The sequence below is a fragment of the Mus pahari genome, chromosome X (genome assembly GCF_900095145.1).
Source record: "Mus pahari chromosome X, PAHARI_EIJ_v1.1, whole genome shotgun sequence".
Taxonomy (NCBI): domain Eukaryota; kingdom Metazoa; phylum Chordata; class Mammalia; order Rodentia; family Muridae; genus Mus; species Mus pahari.
Genome location: NC_034613.1, coordinates 129,125,056 through 129,138,845, shown reverse-complemented (window position 1 = coordinate 129,138,845; position 13,790 = coordinate 129,125,056). Strand labels below are relative to the sequence as shown.

General features: G+C 38.4%; 2 protein-coding genes across 7 annotated transcripts in view; one reads left to right on the top strand and one right to left on the bottom strand.

Annotated features, from left to right (window-relative positions):
• The window catches only part of Wnk3 (WNK lysine deficient protein kinase 3), a 133,512-nt gene that overhangs the window by 113,280 nt on the left and 6,442 nt on the right, over positions 1-13,790 (bottom strand). The window lies entirely within an intron of this gene.
• Positions 12,117-12,640, top strand: LOC110313934 (eukaryotic translation initiation factor 5A-1-like). Its single transcript, XM_021188400.1, has one exon. It carries the CDS (start codon positions 12,162-12,164, stop codon positions 12,624-12,626), a length of 465 nt encoding a protein of 154 aa, XP_021044059.1. The 5' UTR covers positions 12,117-12,161; the 3' UTR covers positions 12,627-12,640.

Sequence of the window (13,790 nt, the reverse complement as noted above, 5' to 3'; positions counted from 1 at the left end):
TAAGACTTATAAGGGATGTCTCATTTGAACCACCATAAGCATATTTTTATAGTAATAACTATATGAAGATATGAAGGTGTTCATCTATAATCTCAGTGCCTGAGAAGCTGGGATAGAGAGACTGTGAAGTTATGGGTACGCTGAGCTACATAGACCCTATCTCAAAACAAACATATGAACAAACAAAAAAGTAGTGGTAATATTTCACCCTCATAAAACTGTCACGGAATTCAAATCACAACTTAGGTCTTCAATAATTCAGGCATTTTCTCTTACAAATAAAAGTTTAGTGAGTTTTGTGGCGTTCTTTACTTCCAATTTTACATAGATTCTGGGGATCAAACTCAGGCCACCAGGCTTGTATAGCAAGCAGTTCTTTCCATTGATCCATCTTACCAGCAGCAGTCAGCTTTAAGTATAATGGTACAGTTGAAATAAAGCATTTTGTTATAATTGTTCTGTCTAATTATTGGTCTACCTTACCACTTAAACTTTATCCTATGTATAGGAATAGGAAAACTTACACTTTTATAGGATTCAGTACTATGGTTTTAGCCATGTACTAGGAACTTAGGTCCTGTGCAGATAAGAGAATATTGCCGGGGCTGGTGAGATGGCTCAGCAGGTAAGAGCACCCGACTGCTCTTCCTAAAGGTGTAGAGTTCAAATCCCAGCAACCACATGGTGGCTCACAACCATCTTTAACAAGATCTGACTCCCTCTTCTGGAGTGTCTGAAGACAGCTACAGTGTACTTACATATAATAAATAAATAAATCTTTAAAAAAAAATAAAAAAAAGAGAATATTGCCAATAAACACAATAATACTCATTTGGGAAATACAAATCAAACTAAAATGAAGCACTACATCGTACCTAAGAGGATGGCTACTACAATAAGCTATGCCAGTGCCTGGCAAACACAGAAGTGGATGCTCACAGTCAGCTATTGGATGGAACACAGGGTCCCCAATGGAGGGGCTAGAGAAAGTACCCAAGGAGCTGAAGGGGGCTGCAACCCTATAGGTGGAACAACAATATGAACTAACCAGTACCCCCAGAGCATGTGTCTCTAGCTGCATATGTAGCAGAAGATGGCCTAGTCGGCCATCACTGGGAAGAGAGGCCCCTTGGTCTTGCAAACTTTATATGTCCCAGTACAGGGGAACATCAGGGCCAAGAAGGGGGAGGGTGGGTAGGGGAGCACGGGGGGAGGGTATAGGGGACTTTGGGGATAGCATTTGAAATGTAAATGAAGTAAATACCTTATAAAAATTGAAAAAAAATACTGTAACTGGCATTAACAAAGATGTGGAAAAAACAGATCCCTCATTCATTGCTGGTAGAAATGTAAAATGGTGTAGCTAAACATGGAACATTGCATGGTTGTTCTCCAAAAAGTTAAACAGAATTACCCCATGACACCAAAACTTGTCTGTAAAACTGCGGAAGCCCTGGGTTTGATACACAGTACATATAAAAGCAGACATGGTAGACCAACAAAATGGCTTGTTTGACAAACCTGAATTAAATCCCTAGGACTTACATAAAGGAAGTAGAATCAACTCCTGCAACTCTTCTGACCTCTGCATGAGTGCTATGGCCCAAGTACACATGTGCACAATAAATAAATACATAAATAAAAACAATAAATAAATACACAGATAAATAAATGTTTAGTACGTTAAAAAGACTGAGCTCGAGAGACGGCTCAGTGGTTTAGAGAACTGGCTGCTTTTCCAGAAGACCAATGCTCCCTTCTGGCCTCCACTGGCACCAGATACACAAGTGTCACACATGCTGTGTCATACATGCTGGTAAAAACACTCATACACATAAAATAGTTTTAAATTTTTAACCTGGTTAAGGCAGGAAGATCTCAAATTCAAGGCCAACCTGGGATACATAAAATACCACGTCTCAAAAAACAAAAGCAGATCTGGCCCAGGATACAGGCTTGTAATAGCAGTCACTTGGTAGGCTCAAGAATGAAGAGCACAAATCCAAAGGCCACCAGAGTAGGTTCAAGTCCACTCAGAAACTTAACAAAATCCTATCTCAAAACAAAATAAGGAGAGACAGAGAAATGAATCAGTAATAGGATGTGAGAGGAAAGGAGGGAGAAAGGAGGAGGGAAGGGGAGAGGGAGAGAGGGAGGGAAGGTTGTTGGCTCACACATTTAGAGCTTAGTGTAGTGATACACACCTGTAATCCCAACACTTGGTAGGTAGAAGCAGAAAGATCAGACTTTCAAGGTCAGCCTAGGAGTCATGTCTCAAAACAAACAAACAAGAAATCTTAACAATTTTTTTTACTAAACTAAAAACCATTATAATATCAAATATGTTTTTAAAAACTATACTGCCCTCTCACTCCCATCTTTGTGGGGTTTTCCTTCTATTTCTGTCTATAATAAAATATCCCTTTATTCTAAAAAGTTTTTGTTTTAAAACAGTGGTTGTCAGCCTATGGGTCAAGACCCATTTGAGAGAGTCGAACAACCCTTTCACAGGGGTCACATATCAGATAACCTGCTTATCATATATTTACATTAAGATTCATAAGATTAGCAAAGTTATAGTTACAAATTAGCAACAAAATAATTTTAAGGTTGAGGGTCACCACAACATGAGGAACTGTATTAAAGGATCACAGCATTAGGAGGGTTGAGAACCACCAAGAGGGAAAAGGCCCAACAATAACAAGAGTAATAACTATAAGTTAAGGACAAATAATAAGAAAAATGAATTCTAGGACAAGGGTATAGCTCTGTGGTGGTGCATTTGCCTAACATACAGAAGATGCTGGATTTGGTCCTAATGGCACAAAATGCTCCTCCTCCTCCTGATAATGATAAGTCTTTTAAAACCAGGCCAAGAACATCACTAAACATCCTTGTTCTGATCTCTTCCTCATGGATCCAATAGCAGCTCCTTTTCCTCCTTTTCACTTGTTTTCCTCATGGAATCAAGTCCCTTCCAGGCAATAACTTAACCACACACATTTTTTTAATTTCATTTGTGACTCTCACAGGACTAGTATTAAAATGCATATAAAGTACTTAACACAGTGCCTGGCACAATACAATAATCAATAGATAAAAGCTTTTATTTTCCACTTCTTAATATCCCCTAGGGCAGCATTGCATTAAAGCACCATTCAAGGCCATTGAGGTGGCTTTTCAGTAAAGGTGCCTGCTGCCAAGTCTGACAACCTGAGCTTAATCCTGAGAGACTAGGGAAGAAAGGGACTAACTGATGACTTCATGATAAATGCATATCTAGTTCCATATACAAATAAATAAGCAAATAAATGTAAAATTTGTTAATAAAAATAAAGTACTATTCAACAATACTGACGAAACATTGAATAGTTTCTCAAGGAGACTCAGTTCAGGAAGGCAGAAACAATGTATTTGTAAAAGATTTTCCAGTAATAAACCATATTGGCATTGCTGAAAAGGTATGCTGCAGTGAACAAGCTATCTCTTCTATATTCAACAAAATAGAAATGTGGCACAGCAAAAAAGTTTACAAAAAAACAGACTTCAAATCTGGAGTTTTCTCAGGCCTGGAATCACCTATTAAGTTCACAGCTATATAGTATAGCGTAACCATTTTGTGTAAAATGGTAGCATAGTAATCTAAGTATATATATATATATATATATATATATATATATATATATATATATATATATATATATATATAACTACAAAACACTTCTATAGAGACCCAAATTATAGGCAGAGACTCACAAATTTGTATCCCACTTCTATTCCCTCAACACATTTATTATATAAGTTTAAAGTGCTTGATTTAAAAGTTCAAAACAACTTTCCCCTGGTATTTTACCTTAGGTCTATCCATGGGAAAAAAATCCAACCTGGATCTGGTACATTGTTGCACACCAGTAATCCCAAATAGGAGACTAAGACATAAAGATTACTTAAGCCCTGGAGTTAAGTAATAAATTTAATATGACTCTCACCTCAAAACAAGATAAAAAGTAGTACTTTATCAACCAATGGGTCAAAGGATTTCTTTAACCTTGATAGTAACTGAAAGAAGGCATATTTAAACAGTAAAAATTGTCCATTAACAATATTATGTCTGTGTTTTCTGGTGATCTTAGAAGGCCTGAAAAGGTTGTAAAGCACTGGTTGAGAACCACTGGCCTAAACCTTTATATGGAAGCTGGAGCCCTTGAATGACAAAGATAATATCTATTTGCTTCACTCACTCACCTAACACATTTTTTTTCTTTTTAAAAAATATCCTGATTAATGAAATTGCTCACTGACCTACAATTTTGTCTTTCTCATACATATATTTTCATAACAATAACCACCAAGTACCAATGCACAGTCAACATCTAAGAATAAAAGAACAAAACTCAGTCCTTGTTCTCAAACTTGTAATATAATATAATTAGTAGTATTATTTGCCACATTTTCCATTCTATTAGATTTTGCTTTTATCATGTGTGAACTATCTGTTAGGTTTGGGGGTTTTGTTTGTTTTTATTTCTAAAAGTGTATTGCTATGTAGCCCTGGCTAGCCTGGTAATTACTATGTAATGCAGTCTGACTTTAAACTCAGCAATCCTCCTATCTCAACCTCTTAAGAAGTGCTGGCTTTACAGGCATGTGCCACAATGCTTGATACCATATTTCTTCATTTGTTTTTCAATGCTGGGCATGTATTCTAGGGCCTCAAATCATGGACACAAGCTAGGCACATGCCCTACCACTGAAAGCACCTTCAAGTCTCTTTCGAAAATATGCTTATCTTTGCAACCCCCAAAAGTATAGTATACAATAATTTTTTTTTTAGATTACTAGAGCCTAGACCTTCCACATGTTAGACAAGTATTCTACCACTGAGTTCTGGCTCTCACTAAGTTGCCTAGGATAGCTTGAATTGAGTCCATAGTCCATTGTATACATTAAATTTGCAATCCTCCCATCTCAGCCTCCTGACTAGCTGGGATTATGGGCCTGTACTATCTGGTCCAGCTTACACTAAACTTGGGGTGTTTTGTTTTTATTTTGGGACAAAGCCTCACTACATTACCCAAGCTGGCAGAAAATTCTGAATTCAAGCCATCCTTTTGCCCTACTCTCCCAAGAGCTAGGACTACAGGTGAATAACACCATGCCCAAATCACTAAGCTTTTTTCTGATTTTCTTGCTTTGGAGTTTTGAGACATATATGTCTATGTACACCAGGCTGTCTTTGAACTATGAATGCTGGGATTGTTCTTTTTTTATAGTCATGACTTAGGGGTTTTTTTCAGCACATAAACAGCTCTTACTCTGTAGCATTCAAAATTTTTTGCTGTATATTTCATTACATTTGCATATATATAGACACACACACACACATATATATATACATATATATATATTTGTAGCAGGCATACATATATGTATATACATTTTTAACTTTCACTGAAATATACTAATATATAAAAATGAATGTATATAATCTTTATACAATATTGCAAAACTGCTTCTCATGACCATTATACGAATTTAAATTTCCACATACAATATGTATCTTTTGCCTTATACTCCTGACAACAAAAAGTCTTATCAAATATTTTTATTTTTAACACTCCAATGTGATTTTAAAGAGTCTTAGTTAGTTTTCTTTTTATGAAATACAGAGGATCAAACCCAGAACCTTGCGCATAAGCAAATACTCACCAAGTTACAGCTTCAGCCCTCAGTATGTTTTCAGTTAACATTTAACTTACAAATGAGGTTAAGCCATCTTCCATATAAATAATGATTAACAATCCAAGAATAAGCCAGGTCTGGGGCTGCAGCTCAACTGATGGAGTGCTTGCTTAGCAGACAGAAAGCCCTAGGTTTGAACCATAGCATCTCATAAACCAGGCACAGAGCCTACAACTTTAATCTCAATGTTTAGAAGGTACAGACAGAAAAAAAAACCCAAGGAGATAAAAGCAAAAAAGTATAGACTAGACTGCATGATTATTTAGAAGAGCCAGCTGATCTACTAAAAAATAAGAGGAAACAATGAACTCAATAGAAATGCCAAGGTCAAAATTAATACTCTGACATATACATCAGCAACGATCATTAAAAAATATAATTTAAAGGGCTGGAGAGATGGCTCACTCACATAGTAGTTTACAACTATCTGTAAACCCAGTTCCAGGGAATCTAATGACCTCTTCAGTCCTGTGCTGCTACCAAGCAAACACATGGTGCACAGATGTATATGCACATGAAATACTCACACACATAAAAATAACTTTAAAAGAAAACATAATTTAAAAACAACTAGCTGGAGCTGGGTATGGTGGTGCATACCTGTAATCTCAACATTCAGAAGACTGAGTGAGACAAGATGACAATGAGTTCAAGTACTGTTTAAGCTACATCATGAAACCCAATCTCAATCCTACCTCCTCACAGACAAACAAAAAAATACCTGTCATGCTCACAAGAGCAACAAAGCTATAAAATACTCATTTAAGAATACACTCAAGGGGTTAGAGAGATGGCTCCATGGTTAAAAGCCCTTGCTGCTCTTCCAGAGAATCAAAGTTCAGTTTCCAACAACCATGCCAGGTGGCTCTCAACTGCTGGTTAACACCAACTACAGGGGATGTCACACCTTCTTCTGACCTCTGAGGTTCCCTGTATGGTAAATACCCACATAGAAATGCACATAGACACATGAATAAAAATAAATCTTGAAAACAATGTTTTATGAAGAACAAGCTTAAAAAGAAATATGCAGCACTTATATAAAGAAAACTGAAATTCTACTGAAACACATAACTAACACCAACATTGCTCAGTGGAAAGACCCACTACTGATATCTTGTTTTGTTTTGGATTTTTGAGACAAGAATCTCATGCAACCCAGGTTCATTATAGAGCCAAGGATAACCTCGAATTCCTGAACCTCCTGGCACCTTCTCCAAGTGCTAGGATTATGGGTACGTACCACCCCACCCAACTCAACGTCTTCATTATTATTTTTCTATTTTGCGACACGGGGTCTTGTTATTCAACCCAGTCTGTCTTTGAACTCACAGCAACCTTCCTGTCTCAGCCTCCCCAAGTGCCAGGATTATAGGAATGCACCACCACACTTGCTAATACCACCTTTCTTGCCACCAGTTTATCAAAAAGTCAGTGTGAAACCAATCAAAACCCCAAACAAACTGGTTGATTCTCACAGGGCACACAAGGAAAACTAAAACTATCTTAAAGCAGGGGTCATGCTAGCTCATTCCTGGCATGCTAACACCTGAAACTGCCATGAGTTCCTGGTCACCTTGGGCTACAGTAAGGCAGCACCAAAATTCTCTCACCCCTAAAATCTTGAAATAAGACAATGAAAATTTTTCTTTATCAAATATTAGCATATAATATAACTATAATTACCTAAACAATATGGTTTCAGCACAGAAATAGATATGTTTTTAAAAACCTAAGAAATCGCTGGGCGGTGGTGGCGCATGCCTTTAATCCCAGCACTTGGGAGGCAGAGGCAAGAGGATTTCTGAGTTTGAGGCCAGCCTGGTCTACAAAAGTGAGTTCCAGGACAGCCAGGGCTATACAGAGAAACCCTGTCTCAAAAAACCAAAAACAAAAACCAAAGAAACAAAAAACAAACAAACAAACAAAAAACAAAACCTAAGAAATCAGCAGACTTGAGAATATACTCCAATGTAAGAATTTCAAATTTGTGGAGGATAAATTGTGTCAGGATAAATGGCTATCTACTGGAGGAGGAGAGTTAAAGCGGGGGGGGGGGGATAGGGAACTTTCGGGATAGCATTTGAAATGTAAATAAAGAAAATAATACTTAATTAATTAATTAATTAAATTTTAAAAAATTAAAAAAAAAGATTTACCTAAGATCGGGTACAAAAGTAAATTTAATGTAGATTATAAAGCTGAATATAAAAGCAAAGTTATATCAATTACTAGAAGAAACTCTAGCATAACAGGAAAAAAGTATTTCTTAATAAGCTAAGGAAAGGCTTAGTTTTAGTTGTTTTTGTTTGTTTGTGACAGGGTTTCTCTATTACATAGTTCTGGTTGGCCTCATTCAGGGTGCTGGGATTAAAGGTATGAGGCAGATGAAGATGAAGCTCTCTAGGTTTGAGGTCAGGTTGGTTTATAGATTTCTAGGCCAGTCAGGGTTACACATTGAAACCCTGTCTCAAAAAAAAAAAAAGGAAAGAAAAGGAAAGGAAAGGAAAGGAAAGGAAAGGAAAGGAAAGGAAAGGAAAGGAAAGGAAAGGAAAGGAAAGGAAAGGAAAGGAAAGGAAGAAACAAGAGAAAGAAAAGGAAAACAGCTGAAAAAATACATAACAATAAAGTATATATTCAAATTTTATCAGTTACAACTTACTGAGAGTATTTTAGAAATACACCATGTGTTTCTAAATACTCTTACACATTTTCATTGAATCATCACAAGAATCCTGAGATAAGTAAAACTGTTATTATTCTCTTACAAATTCAAAAAAAAAAGAGGCTCAAAAAAAACTAAGTGACATGTGGTGAACATGGCCCATACTTGCAATCCCAGCACTCGCCTGCCTGGGCTGACTATAATGAGATCCTGTCAGAAAAAAATGTGGGTGCTCCAGCTACTGACAGTTGATACAAGAGGATCCTTGGAGTACCAAACTCAGGGCTGGCCTGGGCTCCTAGTCTCTTTTATTAAAAAGATGACTGAAGAGAAAGGTTGGGCTGGGGCTAAAATAAGAGTGCATGAATACTGCTCTAATAAAGGATCTAACTGGTTCCTAAGACCCACATTCAGCGGTTCACAACTGCCTGTATCTCCAGGTAGGGGGAATCTGATGCCACTGGTCTCTTGTACCTGTGTTTGCATACACTCACTCACACACACACACACACACACACACACACACACAGAGAGAGAGAGAGAGAGAGAGAGAGAGAGAGAGAGAGAGAGAGCTTAAAAATAAAATATTTCTTAAAAAAAAAGAAAGAACACGAGGAATGTAATTCAGAATGCTTGCTGAGCCCTCATAAAGCTGAATGTAGTGATGCACATCTCAGAACTCAGGAGGCAGAAGACCAGAGGATTAGAAGTTCAAAATTATACATGACAAATTTGAGATCAGCCTGGGCTACACGAGATTATTTCAAAAGGCAAAAAGATTTAAAAGTAAACAGAGGTCAAGTAAATTGAACTAAAATGGCACAGTTAGGGGGTTAGTCAGGAGGAAGGAGAAAGGGACACAGCTCAGTGACAGAGAACTTATTTAGAATGTGCCAGATCCTGGGTTCTGTCTCTCTCTAGCCCCACAAAAAAGAAAAAAAAACCAAGCCAGTTACTCCTAATAAGGGGCCCCTTGTAATTCACACTCATATAACTCTATGTTGCATATATATATATATATATATATATATATATATATATATATATATATATATATATATACATACATACACACACTACAAAACTATATCACATTCTTTGGAAATAAGGTCTATGCGAGGGATTGGTTGCATATATATTAGTGAAGAAGTCAATTGAAAGCCAGGCATGTTGACATTATTCCTACAATCTCAGCACAATAGGAAGCTGAGGATGACAACTTTTAGGCTACAGGGGCTATGTTAAAATTTAAAAAAAAAAAACTCAGTGAAAATAGACTTAATCCATAATAACCTATCATTTAACCAAAAATTGACATTGCATATATCTAAAAAAGCAATTATATCTGCTATATAGTTTATTATTAAGATCAGGAATCTATCTGTCCAAATAATTTGAGCCAACTTCTTAGATTCTTTCTGTTGTTTGTTTTGGATGTTTGTATGGTTGTCTGGTTGGTTGGTTGACTGGTTTCAGACAACATTTTGCTATTTAAGCACAGACTAGCCTAGAACTATCCATGTGACTCAGGGACACAAACTAGATCTCCCTATCTCTGCTTCCACGGTGCTAGAATTAAGGTATGTTCCAAGATGCCCAACTGTTTTTCTCTAGTTTTAAAGGAATATTTCACCTTACATGATGTAGACCAGGCTGGTCTTGATATCACAGTACCCCTGCCTCACTTTCCCGAGTGCTAGGATTACAGGAATGTACTGTACCACTGTGTGTGAAATATAATAGTAGTTCAAAAGTAACAGTGAAAAAATGGCTCAATAGTAAAATACTAACTTTACAAGTATCAGGACCTGAATTCAGATTCCCCAACTTCCATGTAAAAGCTGGGCATGGTGCTTATCTGTATTCCTAGCAACAGGAGTCAGAGACAGGTAGATCTCAAGTGCTCACTGGTTAGCTAGTCTAGCAATTTGGTGAGTTTCATGTCTAGCAAGAGATCCTGTTTCAAAAACTAAGAGGGGGCACTATAGAGGAAGCCACCTGATGTTAACATCTAACCTCCAGACACCGTGGCATGAGTGAACTCATCTGCACATGCATGAATAGCCAAAGATATATAAAGGAAGAAGTAGGCAAAAAAGCATCCCTATAGTTTCAACCTAAGAATTTATTGGCACATCATATGAGGTTTAATCATATAAAAGTCTTCCTGAGACTCATGTGATGGCTCAAGGAGTAAAGGTGTTTGCTATGCAAGTCTAATAATGACCTGAGTTTAATCCTGGAAAACCACATAAAGAAGGAGGGAACAAATTTCATAAAGTTGTCCTCCTACTTAAATACACAAATAATAATAATAATAATAATAATAATAATAATAATAATAATAATAATGTCGCTATGACTTGTACAGAGCTTTGGCATCCACAGACACCAAGTACAATGCACATGTTCACAAATGTAAAGTTTTAAAACTTTCAAGCAATTCACATGTAAAAGAAGGGAGGAGGTAGACATAAAATCTTACCACTAGTTGAGAATCTATTGCATTTGATAGCTGCTAGGATAGAAAGTGTCAGCTATTTTTTTTTTAATGCTGTGACACCTGGTAAGCTGACCACACTTAGGGGCAGGCCACACTCCCAACAGAAGTAGGACAATACAGAATGAACTCCATGTGGAAAAGAAAGAAAACTCTTTGGATGGGGAGACGGGTGAGAGTGGATATGAGGAGTGGGGAGGGGGTAGAAAGAGGCCAGAGAATTCCCTGTAAGAATGTATAAAATTATCATTTTTAAAAGGTTCAGAACTTTTTAAGAGTTAAGAGTGCTGGGCTGGTGAGATGGCTCAGCAGGTAAGAGCACCCGACTGCTCTTCCGAAGGTCCTGAGTTCAAATCCCAGCNGGTGGCTCACAACCATCCATAACAAGATCTGATGCCCTCTTCTGGAGTGTCTGAAGTCAGCTACAGTGTACTTACATATAATAAATAAATAAATCTTTAAAAAAAAAAAGAGTGCTAACTGCTCTTGCATAGGGCCAGGTTTGGTTCCCAGCATCCATATGGCAGCTCACAATTCTAGAGTAACAAACACCCTCTTCTGGCTTCCACAGGCACTAAGCATGGAGTATACACCTGTACATGCGAGAAAAACGTTCATACAAATAACATTTCTAAGACTTTTAAAAAATTGCTCAAGAGGGACTGGAGAGATGGCTCAGGAGTTACTGGGTTCAATTCCGAGCAACCACATGGTGGCTCACAACTGTCTGTAACTCCAGTTCCAGAGGATCTGACACCCTCACACAGACATTTGGGCAGGGAAAACACCAATGTACATAAAAATAAAAAATAAAGTTTTAAAAAAGTATTCAAGGTCATGCTTGGATACACAACTTTGAGGGCAGCCTGAGGGGTGAGGGGTGGGGAAGGAATGAAGGAAAGAGCAAATGGCATCAGCAACAAAGGAAAAGCTATGTAACTGGATTTCATGATGCTTCAAGACGTTAGTGCCAGAAAACATACCATCAAGAGAGCAGGCAGGCTGAACCAGGGAGATCAAAAATTCAAAACCTGCCCTGGGCTGCACAGCAAAAGTCTCAATAAAATAAAATAAAAACCAAAAACCTTCGATCGACCAAAGTACAAAGACGGGCTGTAATGTAACTCAGTGGTAGACTACCTCTCTATTATATAGATCTTACACCATAAAAAAGAAAAACACGAGTTGGGCTCGCAGTGACCAGACCAGGTCAAGTCAGTGCGTTCACACGTGTTGGAATCGAAGCTTCTTAAAATGGCAGATGATTTGGACCTTGAGACAGGAGATGCAGGGGCCTCAGCCACTTTCCCAATGCAGTGCTCAGCATTACGTAAGAATGGTTTTGTGGTGCTAAAAGGCCAGCCATGTAAGATCATCGAGATGTCTACTTTGAAGACTGGCAAGCATGGCCATGCCAAGGTCCATCTGGTTGGCATTGACATTTTTACTGGGAAGAAATATGAAGATATCTGCCCATCGACTCATAATATGGATGTCCCCAACATCAAAAGGAATGACTTCCAGCCGATTGGCATCCAGGATGGGTATCTATCCCTGCTCCAGGACAGTGGGGAGGTACAAGAGGACCTTCATCTGCCTGAGGGAGACCTTGGCAAGGAGACTGAGCAGCAGTATGACTGTGGAGAAGAAATCCTGATCACAGTGCTGTTTGCCATGACAGAGGAGGCAGCTGTTGCAATCAAGGCCATGGCAAAATAACAGGCTTCCAGGGTGGCAGCAGTGATCCATGAGCCTACAGAGGCCCCTCCCCCAGCCAGGTTCTGCTCTGGATGGGCCCTTGGCTGGACTCCTATTCAAATTTATTCGACATTTTATTTTGGTTTTCCTCACCCCCTCAAACTGTTGGGGAGACACTGCCCATCACCTAGCTCCCTTGGCCAGGAATGAGGGAGCCATGGCCTTGGTGAAACTCCCTGCCTCTTCTCTCGCAGCCCTGATAGGGGGGAGAGGGAGTTGGGCACTGTTTGTGGTTTAGGTTCCCCTCTCCTTTTTTTTTCTTTTTAATTCAATTTGGAATCAGAAAGCTGGATTCTGGCAAATGGTCTATGTGCCCTTTATCCCATTCATCCCCGATCTGGTCCCCTGTTCTCCATAGTCCTTCACCCCAAGCACCACTGTACAGACTGGGGACCAGCCCCCTTCCCTGCCTGTGTCTCTTCTGGAACCCCTGTAGGGGTGATGAGAAGAGGGTGGGGGAGAGGACATGATCCCTCCTCAGGCATCTGGGAAGGCCTTGCCCCCATGGGCTTTACCCTTTCCTGTGGGCTCTCTCCCTGACACATTTGTTAAAAATCAAACCTGAATAAAACTACAAGTTTAATATGAAAAAAAAAAACCACTAATAGAATAGGAGAATGTATTTGCAAAGGATATCAACTGTATCTAGAATGCAGTTCTTAAAACTCTTATAACTCAAAAAAAAAAAAAAAAGAGCCACATTTTAAAATGAGTGAAGGTCTTTTAAAATCTGGAACTCTCTCTGTGTAGACCAGGCTGATCTTCAACTCACAGTGGACCACCTTCCTCTACCTTCTCATTGCCTGTCTCAATGGCTTTGCTGTGTTTAAAGGCATGTACCAAACCACACAAAGACTGATGTTTTACCACTATAAATTAAAATAAAGTTCTATAAACCATCAAAAAATGGTTTAAATAATTCATTTATAATTCATTTAAAAAGGCAAACAAATTTTAAAATTAACAAAGCCTTAAATAGACAGGTCAAAATATTTCTTTAAAGAAGAAATATAGCCGGGCGTGGTAGTGCACGCCTTTAATCCCAGCACTTGGGAGGCAGAGGCAGGCGGATTTCTGAGTTCGAGGCCAGCCTGGTCTACAAAGTGAGTTCCAGGACAGCCAAGG